General features: G+C 49.5%; 1 protein-coding gene across 11 annotated transcripts in view; it reads left to right on the forward strand.

Moving 5' to 3' along the window:
- Tead4 (TEA domain transcription factor 4) overlaps positions 1-19680 on the forward strand; it is a 66416-nt gene extending 46736 nt beyond the window's left edge. For 9 of the 11 annotated variants that reach the window (XM_047549000.1, XM_047549003.1, XM_047549002.1 and 6 more), the window contains 5 exons: positions 441-580; positions 1310-1483; positions 13659-13799; positions 15453-15605; positions 15708-19680. In XM_047549000.1, coding sequence (XP_047404956.1) covers positions 441-580; positions 1310-1483; positions 13659-13799; positions 15453-15605; positions 15708-15821 — 722 coding nt within the window. In that variant the 3' untranslated portion in view covers positions 15822-19680. The remainder of the gene's footprint in view (positions 1-440; positions 581-1309; positions 1484-13658; positions 13800-15452; positions 15606-15707) is intronic. The other 2 variants (XM_047549001.1, XM_047549005.1) reach the window with 1 other exon arrangement.

Genomic DNA, 19680 nt, shown 5'->3' on the forward strand with positions numbered 1-19680 from the left:
TTGCCCTATTCATTCCTTCATCCGTTAGCAACCTTATATCCCATGCCTGTTCTGGGCCAGGTTCTTTTCTCAGTGCTGTGAGCCAGGCAGGAAACTTCTGCTTTCAAGGGCATATGTTGTACTATAAGAGTTGATTTCCTCTGGTTATCTTCCTGCCTGGGCCAAAGGTTGCTGGAGACTAAGAGCCCAACAGTGTTGCTCTAGAGGCCCTGCAGTCCAGCAGGCCCCCACCCGCATCAGAGTTCAGTCTCCCTGGAGCTCGGTTCTGTGCAGAGGCCTGACCCTACTGAGCCGTATCAGGCTAGCCCCTCTGAGACATCCTAGCCTTTGCCTGGCACTGCCCTTTCCACCAGGCTCACCTGTGGGGCCCAGAGCCCTTGCAGGGAGTATAGCAGGGAGGGCAGGTGGGCAGGCTCCTGTGCCTCTCCCACCCTCTGCAGGGTTTGAATCTCCTGCAGGACCCACCCCATCGCCCTCAGCACCCCCAGCACCCCCGTGGCAGGGCCGCAGTGTGGCCAGCTCCAAGCTCTGGATGTTGGAGTTCTCCGCCTTCCTGGAGCAGCAGCAGGACCCAGACACGGTAGGCCCTCCTGCTCCCACGCCTCCTCCAGCTCTTCCTGCTTCAGGCTCTCTTGCCTGCCCTTCTGCACTTGGCCGCTTAGTGGCATAGTCTTGGTTACCTTTCTAGCCTTTCCTTCCATTGGCCCTTCCCTCCTCCTCTGCTTTCCTTCCTTCCTCCGCCTTCCTCCTCCTTCTTTCCTCTGCATGCTGCAGTGCCTCCATCCAAGTCCCTCCCTGCTTCCTCCCCACCCTGTCGCTGTTCTTCCTCCCCTCTTAGTCTAAAGTCACTCATTCCAGCCCTGCCCCACGCCCTTCCCTCCACTCCCTGCCTCTGAGGGGCTGAGAGGAAGCTGAGAAGCCTCCCCTGTCTGATCCACATCCTCTGGGGCACTAGCAAGGATCAACAGCCTACCCCTGGCCTGCCCCTTCAGTGTTCCATGTCCTGGGTGACCGGCAGCCCAGGCAAAGGCCAGAGTAATACTGGAGGAGGCTGCCGATTGGATGCCACTGTGACATTCTGAGAATTGTTTTTTGGTGGAAGAATCCATTGATCAAATACACTCTTAATTAGAACCCAGAATGAAATAAAAGAAGTAGACCTTCCCTGTTTCTATATTCCCTGTGGGGACGCTGAGTCTCAGCAAAGTGAAGTGACTTGCTCCAGGTCACATGGCACCAGCTCTGGTCTGCTTCATCTGTGTGCCCTGCCTCTCCGGGCATCTCTCTCAGACCACTCTTCCTGCCACAGTACAACAAGCACCTGTTCGTGCACATCGGCCAGTCCAGCCCAAGCTACAGCGACCCCTACCTCGAAGCCGTGGACATCCGCCAGATCTATGACAAATTCCCAGAGAAGAAGGGCGGGCTCAAGGAGCTCTTTGAACGGGGACCCTCCAATGCCTTTTTTCTCGTGAAGTTCTGGGTAAGCCCTTGGGTAAACCCTTCTTTCCATCCCCAGCACATCTGCCATGGTGAGACCGGGGAAAGAGTGGGTATAAGTGGCCTTGTCATTGTCGGGTCTGCAAGAGAGAAAAGCGGAGGAGCAAGCCCAGAGGGGCTCTTCTCAGGGAAATAAGTCGGGGAACCCATTTGTGATGCCAGAGAGCCAGGCTGATAGGAAGTAGCCCCTCCCTCCATTTCTGTCTTCTTTTTTTCCTGCAGTTCTGCAGGGCTTTAACTCATGCTAGGCAAATGCTCCACCGCTGAGCCATACGCCAGCCCAAGAGTCCCTTTTCCAGGCCCGGGCAGGAAATGGGGCATTAGGGAGATCGTGTCTTTTCTGAAGACATACAGGGGACCCTAAGAGGTAGGAGCAGAGTCAACACAGAGCACCCTTGCCACTCAGGCCTTCGAATGACAATTCCCGGATTGGTTGCAGGGCCTGGAGCTGGGCAGCCAGTTCTCTAATGCTTGTCTCCAGGGCGTGCTGGGCTGGATAGAGCTGGGAGAGGGGAGTGGAGGGTTAGGATATGGGTCACCCAGCTGACCTGCTGCAGGCCAGGCTACCCCAGAAGAAATACTTATGTCTCAAACAGTCTCCACAATGGATTTGGCTTCTGTTGCTCTTCCCACCCCACCTGCGGACAGGTGCTGTGTTCTTAGAGCTCCTCCACCAGAAACTTCCCTGGGACCTGGAGAAGCTCTGGGAGCTTGCCTTCCAGGACCCCAGTACACACAGCAGAGGGACGCAGGGAGAGTCAGAGCAGGGCTGACCGAGCCAGTCTTGAGGACTGGCAGGAAGTTCTCCACACCCTGAGCCTTTGAACATTCTAAGTGCTTGGACACCAGGTCAGGGTTGCCCTGCCCACAATCCCCTCCTTGCTCCTTCAGTTCTGTTAATGCCCAGGAGACCATGCCAGGCTTCTTTTAATACCTCTGCTCAGAGGTCCTAACCCTTGTTTGCTCTACTTTGACCATCTGAAAGCCTTACTGTCCTAGAAAAGGGCATAGTCACACAAAAGTTTGCAAATTCCAGGTGACTCTCAGGCCCCTGGCTAGGAAATCCTATGTCAGCTGTCATTCATAACTAAGCCCACAAGGCTTGCTCTCTCCAGAAGAGGCAAGCGCTGGAACGGGGACCTAGGGCCCACGCTTTCACACTGCTCACAGATATAGCTGGTTCTGCAAACAGGTGAAAGTTGCACTGGCCTTAGGGGTGAGCAGGATCTACTAGGCAGAGATGGGGAGCCCAGTACAGCCTGGGGAGCATGTGAATTCCAAACATGGAAGGAAGTGGGAAGGTGCTGGGGGAAGCTGTGTGAGAGGGAATAACAAAAACAACTGGAAAGGTGAGTCGGATCCTGGAAGGTCCTGATTCTGTCCAAGTCTGCATTAATCTATGCTATGATGAAAAATAGGTAATATTTCTTTTACTTGATCTTTTTCTTTTCTTTTTTTTTTCAGTGCTGGGGATTGAACCCAGGGGCTTTTGCACACTAAGCACATGCTCTGCCACTGAGCTGCCTCCCCAGCCCATTAATCTTTTTAAAAATTATTATTTGTTTATTTATTTTTGCAATCCTAGTTTGAACCTGGGGGTGCTTTTCCACTGAGTTATATTCCTAGTTCTTTTTATATTTTTATTTAGAGATAGGGTCTTGCTTAATTGCCCAAGTGGACCTTGAACTTGTGCTCCTCCTATTTCAGCCTCTGCATTCTCTGAGATTAGGGGCAAGTGTCACCTTACCCAACTTGACCTTTTTTAAAAAATCAACATATAGTCATAGTTAAATCATCTTATAATGAAAATATCAGATTTTTGTCTTGTCCTCCCTACACCCATGCCCAAATCCCAGAGGCAGTCTGTGTAAATGTTAGCTGTTTATTCAGGGTTTTATCACCTGAATTCTAAATAATATGATTATATTGCTATATCTTGATGTTGAGACTAAGACATTACATATTTATTTCCTTATGGTAAAAGATATCAGCTATGATATGTTTCCCCTCATCATCCCAATGTAATCATATGGAATAAGTTATATACTTTGGTAAAAGCAATAAAACATTTTGCATTTTTTGACAATGTAGATTGATCACCAAAGAGCCAAAAAGTATGATTACATTTGATTTCTTGTACAATTTTTGAATTTGTTTTTTCATGTAAATAAATGGCTTTTACCCTAATGTTAAAATAAGCTTATTTTAAAAATTTTACAAATTGTTTCATTAGAACCACCATATAAAAATAGAAAAAAATTTTTTCCCAAATGCTAAAATCTATTCATTTATTTGTTCCTCCTTTCTCCTGGAGATCTTCCTGAATGCTTCTGTTTTCTTGCTCTGGTTTGAACTGGTTACTCTATAATTGTCATCTGGAGATTCACCTATATTGAATCTACAGTTTTTTAGATCTCATAATTCTCTCTCTCTCTCTCTCTCTTTTTTTTTAAATATTTTCTTAGTTGTCGATGGACCTTTATTTTTTATTTATTTATTTGTTCATATGCGGTGCTGAAACTCGAACCCAGTGCCTCACACATGCCAGGCGAGCACTCCACCACTGAGCCACAACCCCAGCCCATAATTCTCTCTTCATTGGTGTACCCAACTCATTTTGCTGGAGCACACCCTGTAGTACAGAACAGATGCATAGCACTGGATGCAGTGGTGTCTACCTATAATCTCAGTAACTCAGGAGACTGAGGGAGGGGGATTACAAGTTCAAGATCAGCTTTTGCGGCTTAGTGAAATCCTGTCTCAAAATAGAAAATAAAAAAAAAGTGCTGGGAATGTAACTCAGTGATAAAACACCCCTGGGTTCTATCTCTGGTACGAAAAAAGAAAAAAGAGAAGGTACATGGCAGATCAATGACCTGGCCTGTTTGAAATTTTGGGTTTTTTTTTTACATGGTTATACTTGATAGTTTGATAATTTGGCTGGGTAAAGAATCTAGATCATAAACAACTTTTCAAGGCTGGTCTTGAACTTGCAATCCTCCTGCCTCAGCCTTTGAGTAGCTAGGATTATAGATGTACACCACTCTGTTTTCTCTCTCTCTCATTTTTGCTATGCTGGGGATGGAACCCAGGCTTTGCACATACTAGGCAGTTCTCTACCCCTGAACTACACCTCAGTCCCTAATTAACTTTTTAATGACTGTTTTCTAAAGTGGCAGCACTACTTTACATTCCCACTTGCAGTGTATGAGGATCTTAGTTTCTTCACATCCTCAGAATACCAACACTTGGTATTCTCTGTGATCGTAGTTGTCCTAATGTGTGTGAAGTGGTTGCTCACGTGGCTTTGATTTGCATTTCCCTAATGACAAAGGATGAGCATCTTTTCGTGCGCTTGTTAGCCATTTTACTTCTCCTTTCATGGTGTTGGGGATGCACAGGGCCTTGTGCATGCTAACCATGCAGTCTGCCACTGAATTACATGGCCAGTCCCTACATTGCCTGGGCTGGTCTTGAACCCCTGGGCTCAAGTGATTTTCCCACCTATGCCTCCTGACTGGCTGGGACTACATGTGTATGACACTGCCCAACTCATTTGTATATCTTCTTTGGAGAAATGTCTATTTATGTCCTTTGCCTATTCTTTTTTTTTGTTTTGTTTTGTTTTGTTTTGTGCACAGTGCTGGGGATTGAACCCAGGGCCTTGTGCTTATAAGGCAAGCACTCTATCAGCTGAGCTATCTCCCCAGCCCTTTGCCTATTCTTAAATTGGGCTATGTATCTTTTTATTATTGAGGTAGCACTTCTTTATATATTTTAGATAGCAATCCTTTTTCAAATATATAATTTGTAATATTTTCTCCCAATCTGCCAGTTTTTTCACTTTTTTTTTTTTTTTTGCGGTGCTGGGGATCGAACCCAGGGCCTTGTGCATGCAAGGCAAGCACTCTACCAACTGAGCTATCTCCCCAGCCCTCACATTTTGATAACGTAAGAGCTTTTAATTTTGATGAAGACCAATGTACCTATTTTTTTTTTTTTTCTTTTATTGGTCCCAGTTGTCTATATTTAGCAGTGAGTGGGAGCTGTGTGTGCAAGGCATACTGGTCACCTGGTGGGCTTCACTTTAAGATGACTGGGGATGGGAGCCCACTGTTTTATTGGAGAACTGGATAAATGTTACTATGCTTGCTAGACCTTTTTTCCCCCCTGAGGTGATGCAGTTTCTTCAGAGAGACTCCTAGAATGTCCTTGAAGGAATATTGTTGGCCTTAGGGGTGGGATAGAGGAGGGGATATGGGGTCTGACCATTTCTGGTTCTGGTTCTCACTTAACCCCCTGTCTTCATCCCTGTCTCTCCTTGTTCTTTCTATCATGCCCAGTTCCTCTGAGACCCAAGGACCCACTCTTTAATTTCTGATATGACTAGCTTTTGTTGTTTCTACCCATGTGGGGAGGCCTGACTATCATTATGTATGAAAGTTAGTACCTTGAGTCACAGCTTGTGCCTCCCTGGGCCCCCACTCTAATGGTCCCTCCAGTCCTGAGCCATCAGCTCAGCTCACTTCATATCTGGAAGCTTCTCCTTCCTTTGCCCTGCAGAATCCATTCAAGTTCTGCCGAGCACAGTGTTTGCATACCTGTAATACCAGTGACTCAAGGCTGAGGCAGGTTTGAAGCTGGCCTCAGCAATTTAATAAGGCCCTAAGCAACTTGGTGAGACCCTGTCTCAAAATAAAAGATATAAAAAAAAGGCTGGGGATGTGGGTCAGTGGTTAAGTGCCCTTGGGTTCAATCCCCAGTACAAAAACAACAACAATAACAACAAAAATCCATGCAAGTCCTAATTAGTCTTGAGTTTACTAAAATATCTTGAACTCTCTTGTCAGTCTGGTGTCCGTTCCATCTTCTTCCTCATTGTGGTACAGTACCTTTATAAAAGTTCCTTGATGTTATCATTCTACTTAGGTCTCTAGAAGGGGAGAAAAATAAACTTTTATGGCCAGATTCCCAAATTCAATAGGATGTCCAGGAAAATGGGTTTAACCTAAGTATCCCATCTAGTGCTTTGGCAGGCATTGTTTGGAATACTGAGTTGAGAAGCAAAAATGCCAGATTGATTAATAATGTCTGCCTTGGGTGTAGCAAGGAAAAATAGTGACACTTATTGAACGTATTTGTCATCTCTTTAGGTAATGAGGGATTGGAGGGGGCTCTTTAAACAGATCATGACAAGGCAGAGTTGGAAAAATCAACCATCCAGTCTAGAAGAAGGAGACGAGGGAGTCTCTTGTGATATAGACCAGACGAGTTGTTGGCCTCTTTAGGGCCTCAGCCAGAAGGTTGACCTTGGGGTACCCTGAGTGAATCAGGATGCCGGCCTTCTTATTTCCAGGAAGGGCTTAAACCACTTCACTTCCACTTTTCTTCTCCCTACTCACCTTTCCAACCCTAGACACAGGAATTAGAATCAAGAGGCTTGGTCTGGGCACTAATTAGCCTCGTCCCTGTGCAGCTGGCAGAGGCTTTCTCACAGTTCTTGGTATGTGTGTGGAAGCTCCTGATTCAACTGCCCAGGTCTGGCTTCAACTTGGAAGAAGGGGCTGGGGTGTGGTCACTCGTGGCCCTTTCCTAGCTAGCACTAATGCAGCTGACCTGAGGGTGCAGTTGGGGTCTGAAGGGAGGCCCAGTTGGCAGTGGCAGAAAGCATTTGGGGATAACGCTACCCTGGAGAAAGTTTAGTTTTTCTTCTCCTTGTCTTCTTTCTCCTCTTCCTCCTCTCCTCCCTCTACCCCTCCCTCTCCTTCCACGGAGAGATGGAACCCAGGGCTTCGTGTGTGCTAGGCAAGTGCTCCACCACGGAGCCATGCTCCCAGCCCAGTTGTTGGTAATATTCTGTATTCTTCTACCATCTCCCACACGAGGATCATTTTAAACCCTGTTTCACAATGGGGGGGAAAAAAACCAAGGCAGGGGGCAAGCAAGCACCTGGCTCTGAGGCACCCAGCCAAGGTGAGCCTCAGTTGTCATTCTTGTTATGCGCATGTATGGGATAGGCCAGGGCAGATGGAGAGGTCAGGACGGCTCTTCCCAGCACTTTGTATGGATTCTCATGTGGAATCCTTGCCCCCAAAGGTAGGTCTAGTTAATAAGCTCATCTGCAGAGGGGAAACCAAGGCACGGGCAGGTTAAATAACTTGCCAAAGGTTATCCACTTTGTCCTAGTGCCAGAACCAGGACCTAGACCCAGTCTGGCCCAAGTGTTGTGCTTGGAACCATTACCCTAAACTGTCCTACTTTATAAAGTGTCCAGGTCCCCCCATGCCATGCGGGGTCCTGGTGTTGTTGCTCCTGGAAGCAGGTTCTGGATTGCCTGAAGCAGATCTCAGGCTCTTGATGAATGGCAGATGGTGACCTGGACAGAGTAGACTCAGCTCTGACTGTATAATCAGTGCCAAGTGTGGAGCAACTGGGTTCTTGGATTTTCCAGACTTCAGACTTCCCTTCTAGAAAGTGGGGGTGTTGTCTTCTAGGAGATGAAAGTTGGCAGGTAGGAGAGAGGAAGCAGAATGCACTTCTCCCGCCTTGCTCATGGTCCATGTCCTCTCCTTCCTTTCCTTAGAGGAACCTGAAGTTGGGGATTAGTGGGAGAAGAGATTTTGGTCATCTGGTATCAAGGGAGTTGAATTAGGCAGATTTCACAGATGGCTTTGTGCTTGGCTACATGCTGTGCTCACAGGCAAGGGGGCCCTTGTCTCCAGGAGCTTGTGTTCTTGGGGGAAAACCCACAATGGATCTTGGGTCTTGGGGTGGTATCCATTACCTGGGGAGTGTGGTGGGCTACAAGTGAGCCCTCCTAGAGTGACAAGGCAGTGTGAGGGAGGTAGTAGTTAGCCCTAGTTGCCCCCAGCAGGACATAAACACTCCAAGCCATGCTGTACCCCTTGAGAGCTAGGACTGAGCAAATCTTGGCTTCTGTGTGCCTCTGTTTCTCCATTTGAAAAGTCAGTGGATTCATCTTGACAGCTGCGAGGGGCTGTGGCAACAAAGGAGAGACCTTGCCCTGCCTCCTCCCATCCCTCCCCTGAGCCCCAAGAGCCAGGCTCTCTCTCAGTGCCAGTGGCTTGGGCACTGTGAGGACAGTGAAATCAGAAACGAGGGCATGTCAGAGGCCAGGGCACCTTGGCAATCATCTGTCCATCTGTCAGTCCTTGTCGGGAGGGAGGGTAAAGGCAGCTGAGAAGATGTACATGAGATTGGGGGAAAGGGAAATGTGCACATTTGCTAATGGGGAGACTGAGGAGACACAGACAGCACACCTGCCCCCCCAACCCCCCCACCTGCCCCCCCCCCCGCCCCGCCCTGGCCCGCTTACTCCCTCCCCTGCCATCAGCTGTGTGCGCTGGCCATACCCTGCAAGGAGGAAGGAAGCTGCTCAGGCAGGGAACAGTGCCAGCTCTCCCAAAGCCGCTTTTCTTTTCCTTCCTACTTCCTTCTGTCCAGGCTCCCAGGGGCCAGAGAGTTGATCAGCACCCTCGTGGAGTGGGGGTGGGGGCACCTTGATGTCCCAATCAAAGTTTCTTCCTCCCCAGCCCAGAGTCACTGTTCTGGAGATAGTAATCCATGAATTCATGGCCTGCCGGGAGAAGTCCCCTGATGGAAATGGCATCTGCTTGCAGGAGAGGTGGACGTGGGGTGCTGAGGCCGAGCACTGTCTGATGAGTACTGCAGGCCTGGAGCAGGGGTCTGAGCAGCTGACAACCTAGAGGAGGCCTGAGACCAGCCCAGGCTGCTGTCCTTGGGGCAGGGAGAGAAGACCTGTACAGTGGGGGCTGTGAATAACAGTTCACATGGTGAAGTGCTGGACAGGGCCTGAACTGAGCCACAGTGGCAGGAGGGTACCCTAGGCCTTCCTCCCATTCCAACCCACAACTCTCTTCTGGGCCCTGACATTTCTCCCAGGCACATACCAGCACATGACAATGAATCTGAGCCCCTCTGGGCCCCCACACCCGGCTGCGGCTGTCTTGGCTTATCTGTCAGTCACCCGATCCCCCACACCTGTTCCAGGCACAGCCTGTGAACTGCCCACCCGCACGCACAGCTATGAATAGGGTAGAGGGAGGGGCGAAGGGGGCATTCAGAGGGCAGGATGGTGGTGGGGGGGGGACAGCTTTCTTTTTTTCTTAGGCTGAGAAAATTGAAAAGTAAACTTGTTTGGGGGAGGTGTGTAGAGTGAGGGTCCCAGGGTGGATGGAAATGCCTATACCATAGCTGCAGGAAGAGGGGTGGTTGTAACTAGAAGGGTCTGAGCACTGAGGACAAGATGAAGTGCTAGCGTCTGTCACTGGCCCTTGCCTTCTGGGTCTGTGCAGTGCAACCGGCCAGTTCTGGGGCTGACTTTGGACCTTCCCCTGTGTGACCTCTCTGTCTTCCTCTCTCTGACCCCAGCTTGCCAATTCTACTTGCTCTCCTGTGCTCTCCCAGTTAGTTACAAATTCCTTGAGAGCAGAATCAATGCCTCAACTTCTTCTGGCCCTCCCTGTCCCTAGCAGTACTGGACTGGGACTGGATTAATGGGTAATTGAGTGATTGGAAGGGCCAAGAGAATGGGAGGTGATGACAGAAGACCCAGATTGTATTTGAGATGGAGTGGAGTATCAGCATATACCCCGGCCCAGGCCGCACTACATGATAGATAAGTAGGTTCTTCTTTGAGACTGAGGGACCTCGCTTTTCTCATGCAGCGCCGCCCAGAGGTGAGGAGTGGAACAGCAGCATGCACTCTGTGGAGGGGTGGGATGGGACCCAGAGCATTGCATGTACTAGGCAAGTGCTGTACCACTGAACTACATCCCCAGCCCTCTTCAAATTTTTATTTTGATATAGGGCCTCTAAGTTGCCCAGGCTGTCCCCTAAGGTGGCAATCCTGCCTTGGTCTCCCCGAGTAGCAGGGATTACAGGCACGTGTCACTGCCCTCTACCTCATGGAACATTTATTGAAGGCTGTACCAGCACTCGACAGGGTTTGGAGAGAGCTTAGTTTTGCCCTCCAGGAACTTCCCATCTGGATAGATCATGGCAGTCTGGAGCAATGAAGTGGGATGTACAAATACACTGGGGTTCTGGGGGAGGATAATAGTTTTTGTGTACGGGGAAGAGCCTGGGTAGATGTCAGTTCTTCTCAACATGGTGCCTGGTGTCCTAGGTAGCACATGCATGGACATTTCTTTAATAGTTCAGTGAGTATTCTCACTTATATGGGAAAAATAGAATCCTTACTTTTGTGGATTTATTGCTTAAAATGAAATCAAGGAATAAAAGTGAATTGATTTAAAAGGCACCGTGAGGGGCATAGTGGAATGTGTGGCATTGATCAGAGCAGACCACCAGTGGCTACTGCCTGAGAGTTGTCACTATTCGATGCCCTGGTCTCGCCCCTTGACGCTCCCCACCCCATGTTTGGTGCTGGCCCTTCCCAGGCAGCTGGGCCTCCTGTTGGCATTTTTCAGGCATAATCCACATTTCTGCTATGGGCTTCTAGTTGCAGTGTGTGCTGAGCACACAAACTGTCTCTATCCCCCTTTTAGGATCAATCTGGCAAACTTGGTCTTCTAGAAGGAGTACATGACATAGAGAAACTGGGACAGAGAAAACCTAGGTTCTCACCCCATTTTACTTCTATTTCACAGGAAGACCTTGGACCATAGCTACAGTGAATTCTGGCCCAGCAGAGGCCTGATCCACTTCTGCCAGGACTGCCTTCCCTCTTGGAATCAAAATAGACACAATAGGGGGAGAGAGGGGAAACTGAGGCCCACCCAAGGGAGGGAGGGTATTTAGTGAACACAGTTGTTTGTTTCAGAGTCTGAGCATTGGCTTGAATGCTGCTGTAATTCTTTTTTTTTCCCCCTTTCCTCCTAATGGCCTCATTTAAGCCACCGTAGAACTCACTGAACCATATACCATTCTGTTTCAACATGAAAACATCCTAAAAAGAATACACCCTCATTCTATTCTGTAGCCTTTCTTCAGTCACTATGTTTGTATTCATCCACAATAATAAATACAGGCCCTTCTCAGCACTTTTTATGGCTCCAAAATATTTCTGTTGTGCCATAAGGCAATTAACATCCACCAAACTACAGCAAGGTATTGATTGCTCTTGAAGAACTCAAAGAGGAGAGAAATTGTGTTTGCGCACCCCCTAGTGGTCAATAGTAGAACTTCCTAGACTCTGTTCTCAGTGATGCCCAAAACTTCCTGGGGTTCTGGGAATCACCTGATCGTTGTGCAGAAGAATCCTGAGTGTCATAACCTGGACTATGATCTGCACTCCCAATGCATTTGGAGGGCCGTGCGGTTTCAGCACGGTAGTGATTTCAGACCAGTTGTGTGAAGAGTTGGGTGGAGAGGCCTCCCCCTAAGAAAACGCCTTTTGTGATGTCTGCATCTCCTCTGAGTCCTAACAAGCAGGGTAATCTAATGTGGGGCCTGAGTTCTGCATATGGTCACCCCTAAATGGCCTCGTTTCAGAAATACAATTCCAACCTCAGTCCCCAAGGCAGCAAATTGGGTCATCCAGGACTTTTCTCCCTTTGTTGGATTGAGACAGGCATTGGAGTTGGAGCCTACAGACCTCAGCCTGAGCCATGTGACTGTGGGCAAGACCTGTCTGCTATAAGGGAGCCTCATGCTAAACTGAGGCTGAGGTGTTGTGTGTGCTATTGATAGTCCACCTTACCTGTTCAATTTACCACTTAGTCCACCTTTGCATTGAGGATAAACTTCAGATCAGCTCCACATGCAGCTGGAGGGGAAGGAAGAGCAGGGTGTTCTGGACCTGGTGAGGAGCTGGTGGAGAGCCCCAGCAGCAGGGCTGATAAAGAGCCTTGGAATCACCTCTATGGCAGAAGAGCTCTGAGATAGTTTGGACCACAGAGTGATGTGGTCAAACTTGGAGTTTCCTTAAGAAGATATCTGGCTATGCTGCCCAAGCTGACCTTGAGCTCCTAGGGTCAAGTGATCCTCCTGCCTTAGCCTCCTGAGTAGCTGGATCTACAGGTGCCCACCCCTGGCTTCAGACTTTGTTTCTAAAGGCAAATCTCAGTAGTTAAGAGAATGAACTAGATGGAGGGAAGACTGGCATTGGGGAGGTTGGTTTGGAGCTCAGATAGAGATGTACAAAAATCAAAGGCCACTACTTAGCAACAGCATAGAGATGAGCAAGAGGCCAGCCCCAGAGCCATTTCCGAAGAACATCTGTAGGATCTGATGACCAGCTGGCCAGAGGAGAAGACCTGGAGACATCCCTGGCATCCTCTCTGCCAGCCCCCTGTTTGGGCTTTCTGTTCTCATGCATTCTTCATTATTAAAATTGACTCTGGAAAGGTTCTGATGAGTTCATTCACAGTAAGATGGAAATGACTCATAAGGATTTACATATCTGCAGTTTAATAAGAAACTACTGTTAGATTGTAAAATTCAAGGTGCTAGAGACAAAATTGGGGACCATACTTGCTAGAAGTGTTGGTATCTGAGCAGTTGGCAGTAGCTTGAAACAAATGTAGGCCCCAGTGTTCTCTTTTTCCTTGGTTTAGGGAATATAACATGGTTTTACAGCAGGCCTGCGTGTAGAGAACGCTGGAAGCTTTCCAACATCTATAGTCCATGTTTGTGTGTGTGTGTGTGTGTGTGTGTGTGTGTGTGTGTGTGTGTGTTGCTGGAAATAGAACCCACAGCATCACGCATGCTAGCAAGCACTCTACCACTGAGCCACAGCTCCATCCCAGACCATGTTCTTCTTCTTCTCCTTCTCCTTCTCCTTCTTCTTCTTCTTCTTTTTTTTTTTTCTTCTCTTTTTTCTTACCAAGTATTGAACCCAGGGGCATTTAATCACTCAGCCATATCCCCAACCCCAACCCATTTTTTAAAATTTCATTTTGAGACAGGGTCTTACAAAGTTGCTGAGGCTGACCTTGAACTTGTGATCCTCCTGCCTCAGCCTCCTGAGCCACTGGGATTACAGGTGGGCCACCATGCTGGTCTGTCCACATTCTTTTCAAGCCCTCCTGATTTCTTCCCAACCCAAGAGTGCACTGTGACCTAGAAGGGCTCCTCAACTCAGAGCCTATTCCTCTGATAGGGTTCTGCTGATGCTGCTGAGCATGTCTTTGGCTTCCCATGTCTCCCTGCAGGCAGACCTCAACACCAACATCGAGGATGAGGGCAGTTCCTTCTATGGGGTCTCCAGCCAGTATGAGAGTCCTGAGAACATGATAATCACCTGCTCCACCAAGGTCTGCTCATTCGGCAAGCAGGTGGTGGAGAAAGTTGAGGTAGGCCACTCTGGTGGGTGAGGGGGGTGGTGGGGCCTGAGTGGTCTCCTTCACTGAAGCGCTCTTGAGGACCAGATTATTCAGAGTGGCCCTGTCCTAAGTGGGCTCCACCTGATTTCCATGTGCATTCGGGAAGAGCGCCCTGTAGATTTGGACTGCCAAGAAGCTCCCTGTTGCCTGTCCAGCTCTGAGTGCCATGGCTAAACCTACCAGCCCAGGACTCCTCTTCCAAGCACATCCTTACAGGCATCCCCAGGTCCTCTCTGAGAGCAGGGGCAGAAGACATCAAGAACAGGGCTCCAGGGTCTTGTTCCCTGCTTCCCTGCTCACTCTTTCCTGGTGAACCCTAAAAACTATTCATGTCTCTTCTTCAATTTTTGAGTACCCTGGAGACCCCCACTAGTGGGCATGATAGAAACTTTGCTTCCTTTAGGGCAGTGGTGTCTGCCTGTCTCCTAAATGCCCTGGACACAGGTAGTACAGGAGTGCAGGGTAGTGGGGACACAAACTCAGAGGACCTGGGTTTAAATACCAGCCCCTGCTTTCTTGTGGATATTTTGGGGTTGGGGCAGGGATGATAAAATCATTCATTTATCTCTAAACAAATGACAAGGTGTCCTCACTGCCCAGTGGCACAGGAGAGGGGATGAAATGCCTCCATCCCAGAACATCTGTGGCCCTGAGTCCTGTGACCATGTGCGTAGCCACAGGCTTGTGAAGTCTCTGCACAATGTCAGGCTGGTCTCCATCCCATCCTCCCCTCTTTCCTCTGGAATTAATGGTCTGAGTGAATGAAGTCCTACTTTGACAGCCCATCAGTTACTGATAAGCTACTTCACGTCAAACAACCAGATGAGAGCAGCAGGCAAGACATGTTCTGTCCTGGGGGTTTCTGACCCTGGCTATACCTTAGAATCACCTGGGGGCTTTGGAAATGCATCAGAAGCCCCCAGCCCCACTCATTTTATATACCTTCATCTATGGAGTGGGAACCAGATGATGGCAATTTTATTTATTTATCCATTTTTGGTGCTGGGGATTGAACCCGGGGCCAATGCTTTCCCACTAAGCTACACTACCAGGCTTAAGTTACTTAATTTTTAAAAATTTGGAGTTAACTGTTGATCTGCATGCAGTCAATCCTGGTACTGTCCACCCACCCCAGCATGGGTAACTTCTTACAGAACTGGGGAACTGCATTGACAATCAGGAAGTTGATACCAATTTAACCCACCAATCTGGTTCAGAGTTCAGGAGTTGTGTGTGCACCATGTGTGTGGATGTATAGGTTCCTGTGATTACCACCCAAGTCCAGCTACCTGGGGTTTCTAGCACCATAGGGGTCCCTGGGTACTCTCTGCCCCATATTCTCCTAACGTGCAGCCAGAATTGAGAGGCATCTATTCTGTCTCATCTGTTGCTGCCATTCCTGGGTCTCTAATCTCCCGTCACTGGTACCAGGGTCTGCCGGTCACTGATGAGGGAAAGAGACCTGGTTTTGTGTCAGCTGCAGAGGTTGGCCCTGCTCTCAAACCTCTAGGTCGCCTGTGTTTTATTCCTGCTAACAGTGACTGGTTGTGGAGCTTCCCCATGGATTGGGCCTGGGCTACAGGTGAAGGGACTCTAAGCCCCATTGTCCTCTGGGTCCTGCAGACAGAGTATGCTCGCTATGAGAATGGCCACTACTCGTACCGCATCCACCGGTCCCCACTCTGCGAGTACATGATCAACTTCATCCACAAGCTGAAGCATCTGCCCGAGAAGTACATGATGAACAGCGTGCTGGAGAACTTCACCATCCTGCAGGTGTGCGGGTGGGGGCCGCAGGCCTGGGACTGTGGTCTATTGGCAAAGGGCACCCGTGGTGTCCCCACGTGGGCCCTCAACCCTCCTCTGTCTCTCCTGCAGGTGGTCACCAACAGAGACACGCAGGAGACCCTGCTGTGCATTGCATATGTCTTTGAGGTGTCGGCCAGCGAGCACGGTGCTCAACACCACATCTACCGGCTGGTGAAAGAATGAGAGACTCAGGGAGCAGGGAGGGGGGTAGACGTGTGTGCAGGAAATGGGGACATGGGGAGGGGATCTGCTGGGACATCCCCCTGAAGTGCTAAGTGAGCTGAGCGGAGTGGTCATGATTCTTCCTGCCAGAAACAAACCGTGCCTGATCCTGCAGTGCCCAACCCCAAATAAACCCAAGATGTGTATTTTCAGAGGAGCTGGTCTAGCTGTATGAGCCCTGGGAGGGACTGGGGGAGAAGGGAGCAGTCTGGGAGGCAGGCTGGAAGCAGTGCCCACAGACGGACCCCTGCGTTCCTGAAACCAGCGCCCCAGTGGACTCAGCCAGGAGCATCTCCAGATGCCGAAGCTCAAGTCCTGATGTCTCTCTACTGCTGCTTGAGCCCCTCATCTGTCTCCCTGAAGGTGGTCACAGGTCCCGTGCTGCTGGCCACAATGGGAGACCCGAGGGTAGATATGCACCTGGGCCATGCACCCTCAGCTTCTTGTACATGGCTGCACCTGTATACCCTGCCACTGCCCCAGGACAGCTAGCCCCGTCTACCAGAGCTCGGATTTTAGGTGTGGAAGCGATAAGAGTTGTTGGAAGGGGACGTGGTCAGGTCCATTTAGTTTTCATCATCCAGACAAAGGCCGGGGGAGGAGGTGGCTGTGCTGAAGTCAGGTGGGGGCATTTGGACGGTGGCACCACAAAGCCTCCAAGTGCATGGTGGTGAAGGGCCAGAAAGTTGGTCCAGTGTCTGTTGCAGCCCAGTGGTCTCTGAGATCCTTCCAGTTCTGATGGTTTGTGCATCCTGCCTCAAACCCCCAGTCACAGGGCCTGTTGTATGGCGACCTCCTTGGAACCAGCCCTGGGCTGGCTACCTTCCTTACCAGGAGTTTCTGTGCTCCCTTGGGGGTGGGGTGGAGGGGAGTGGAACCCCCTCAGCCTAGAGGTACCCCATTGTGGGGTTCCCTGTCTCATCTCCTCAGACCTGGCAGGGACTTTGGGTTTAGGTAGACCTGGCTTAGTCCTAGTTTTCCTGATGCCTGACTTTATCAAATTTCTCAACCCAACTGAGCCTCAGTCTCCTTTCCTTCTTGCAAAGTGGGAAGGCAATAGCAACTACCAGGAGGAGAGGGGATGTCTGTACAGTGCCTAGCGCAAGCTGCACCAAATGTTTTAATCATAATTAGAACCTCGCTGCCTGCCCTCAGGAGAGCCTGGGCTTGGTTGGCTCTTTGCTGCCACCTAGTGGCACTTTGGTATTATCTTCCCTAATAGGAACCACAGCTCTCGTAGCCTGCAGCAGAACAGGTGTTTACTGTATGCCCAGTGCTCAGGGAGAATTCTATGGGAATACAAAAATAACAGAAGCATCTAGAAGATTTTGTGGAGTGGTGTTTAAGAGCAAGGGCCATGGAGTCAGACTAGCTACTGACTCTGACCTTGGTGCAAGTTTATTAATTTCCCTGTGCCTCAGTTTCCCCATCTGTCAAATGGGTGTAATAATAATAACCTACCTCATATATGTAAGTGCCTAGCATAGGGCTGAGCATATCCATGCATTCAATAAATACACATTGCTATTAATTGTAGGAGCTTGTGGTCTAGAGTCAGACTGGGAAGCCATCTATTTGCTGGGGTAGGCTGATCCTCGAAGCCACTGGTGATCAGAGATAGGAGAGAAGAGGGTGTGGAAGATTTAAAGAAGAAGTTTTGCTTGAGGAGAGCTGGCCCTTAAAGGAAGGGTGATATTTATTTTGTTTTTATTATTACTTTCAGCAGTGCCGGGAATCAAACCCAGGGCTTTAGGCATGATAGGTAAGCACCCTACCACTGAGCTACATCCCCAGCTTTATTTAGATAAGCAAATGGGAGGGAGCTGGTCATCATCTCCCATGGGGAAGAGAAGCAAGCCACCCAGATTCCCTCTATCCCTCTATTTTTTTATCAAAAAATAATTAAAAACCCCTCTAGTCTCAGGACCCCAGGTAGACTTCATGCCAGGTAGCATAATTGCACCGTATGTGGAGGCCTAGCTCATTAAAAGATGAGTGGGGTCATGTCCCAGGGAGCCAGGACTGAATCCCAGGCAGGTAGTGTGTGTTCCTCTGTTCTCATGTGGGGGTGTATTTGCAGAAGACTCTGCTGCCCCCTCTCCCAGTCACTACCACAACCCTTGACCGCTCCTCCCCAGCCCAGGTTGCTTGGATGTGGAGGCCACGATGCTCGCCTTCCTATCTTGACTGCTGCAGCACTGGGCAGCTTCAGACCAAGGCTCTTGAAGGGTGTTGTGTGGTCAGCTCCTTGGCTATGGACAAATTAAAGACAACCGTGAGTGAGTCAGTGGGAAGGAGGGCAGAGGGTCTGGCTCTGCTGCCACCCAGTGGCTGCCACCTAGTGCATGTGTTGGTTCTAAGTTTCCCTTTCCCTTTATGAACAGAAGTCAGCAGCCCAAAGGAGAGTCGCCTTCTGATAGGTGGACTTTCCAAATGGTTCACCTTAAGAGGTGACAGGTATACCTGTCTTTACCTCTTTTCTTTGGCTGACCATGATCCTTGGGGCCAATGGCAAAGAGGACCTGCTCTACCTATCCTGCAGCCTCTATTCAGTTCTGGGTGCCATCCCTCCCTCCAGCACCCTGACTCACTGACTGCAGAGCCCTCTGCCCTTGGTGTTGGTGCTGCATACGCCCCACCCACTGCCATGGCCAGTAGTGCTCTTCCCATTCCTCTCCCACTGGCCACCTGTGACTCATTTTTCAAAAACTAATGAGGCGGGCACAGTGGTACACATTTTGTAATCCCACCAACTCAGGAGGCTCAGGCAGGAGGATTGCAAGTTTGAGACCAGCCTCCACAACTTAGTAATACCCTGTCTCAAATTTTTTAAAAAAGGAGGGTGGGGGGGGGTGAAGGATGTAGCTCAGTGGTAGAGTGCCCCTGGGTTCAGTTCCCAGTGCCAAAACAGCCAATGAAGGAGTCACCTCTTTCTGCAGAAGGCTTAGTCACTCCTACCCTGTGTCAAAGCATTCCACCTACCTGGTGGGAGCACCCATTACATGGTCCTTAAATAGGGGACGTCTGTGATCTCCCCAATCTTCATATGACAGGTACTATGCTAGCCCCATGTTTGTTTTTTTTGTTTTGTTTTGTTTTTTTTAATTTTGAGCTCGGGATCTCACTGTTGCTCAGACTGAGGCTTAAGCAATACTCCTGCCTCAGCCTCCCATGTAGCTGGAAATGCGGATTGACTGCACCAGGAAGTAAGTGAAGCCTGGGGCCCTGTAACTCACTTGGATTGTTAATATATTTTTTTTTCATTAATTTTGCAAATATTTATTTAACTTCTGCTTTGTGCTAGGCATTGGGGTTGTGTCAGTGAGCAAGACAGACAAGGTTCCGAAGCTGCCTTTGGGGGAGAAAGAGTGCTGAGGGAACGCGCTGTGCAGGTCGAGGGCAGTGCTGTCGGGGGAGGGCAGGCAGGGAAGGGAGAGGCCAGGCGCCGCTGTGGCTGGTTCCTGAAGGAGAACAGCATTCCAAGCTGAGGAAGGGCCGGTCTCCAGTCAGGAAAGGGGCTGGTGTGCCCCAGGTGAGTCTGGAATGCCAGCAAGTGAGTGACAATGGCTGAAGGCTGAGTGGGCAGGGGCTGACCTTGCCCCTGGCCAGCATCCAGGTAGAAAGAGGGGCATGGAGGAGGAAAGATGACAGTGTGTGTGATAGCACCACATCTAACTCAGTGACCATTCTGAGAATGTCACAACTTAGGAGTTTCAAAACATCCCCTGGGCTAAGGTGCAGCTGAGTGGTAGAGGCCCTGGGTTCCATCCCCAGCACTGCAAAAAAAAAAGTCCCCTGACTGCTTCCTCCCAACACACAC

Source organism: Sciurus carolinensis, chromosome 4, assembly GCF_902686445.1.
Source record: "Sciurus carolinensis chromosome 4, mSciCar1.2, whole genome shotgun sequence".
Taxonomy (NCBI): domain Eukaryota; kingdom Metazoa; phylum Chordata; class Mammalia; order Rodentia; family Sciuridae; genus Sciurus; species Sciurus carolinensis.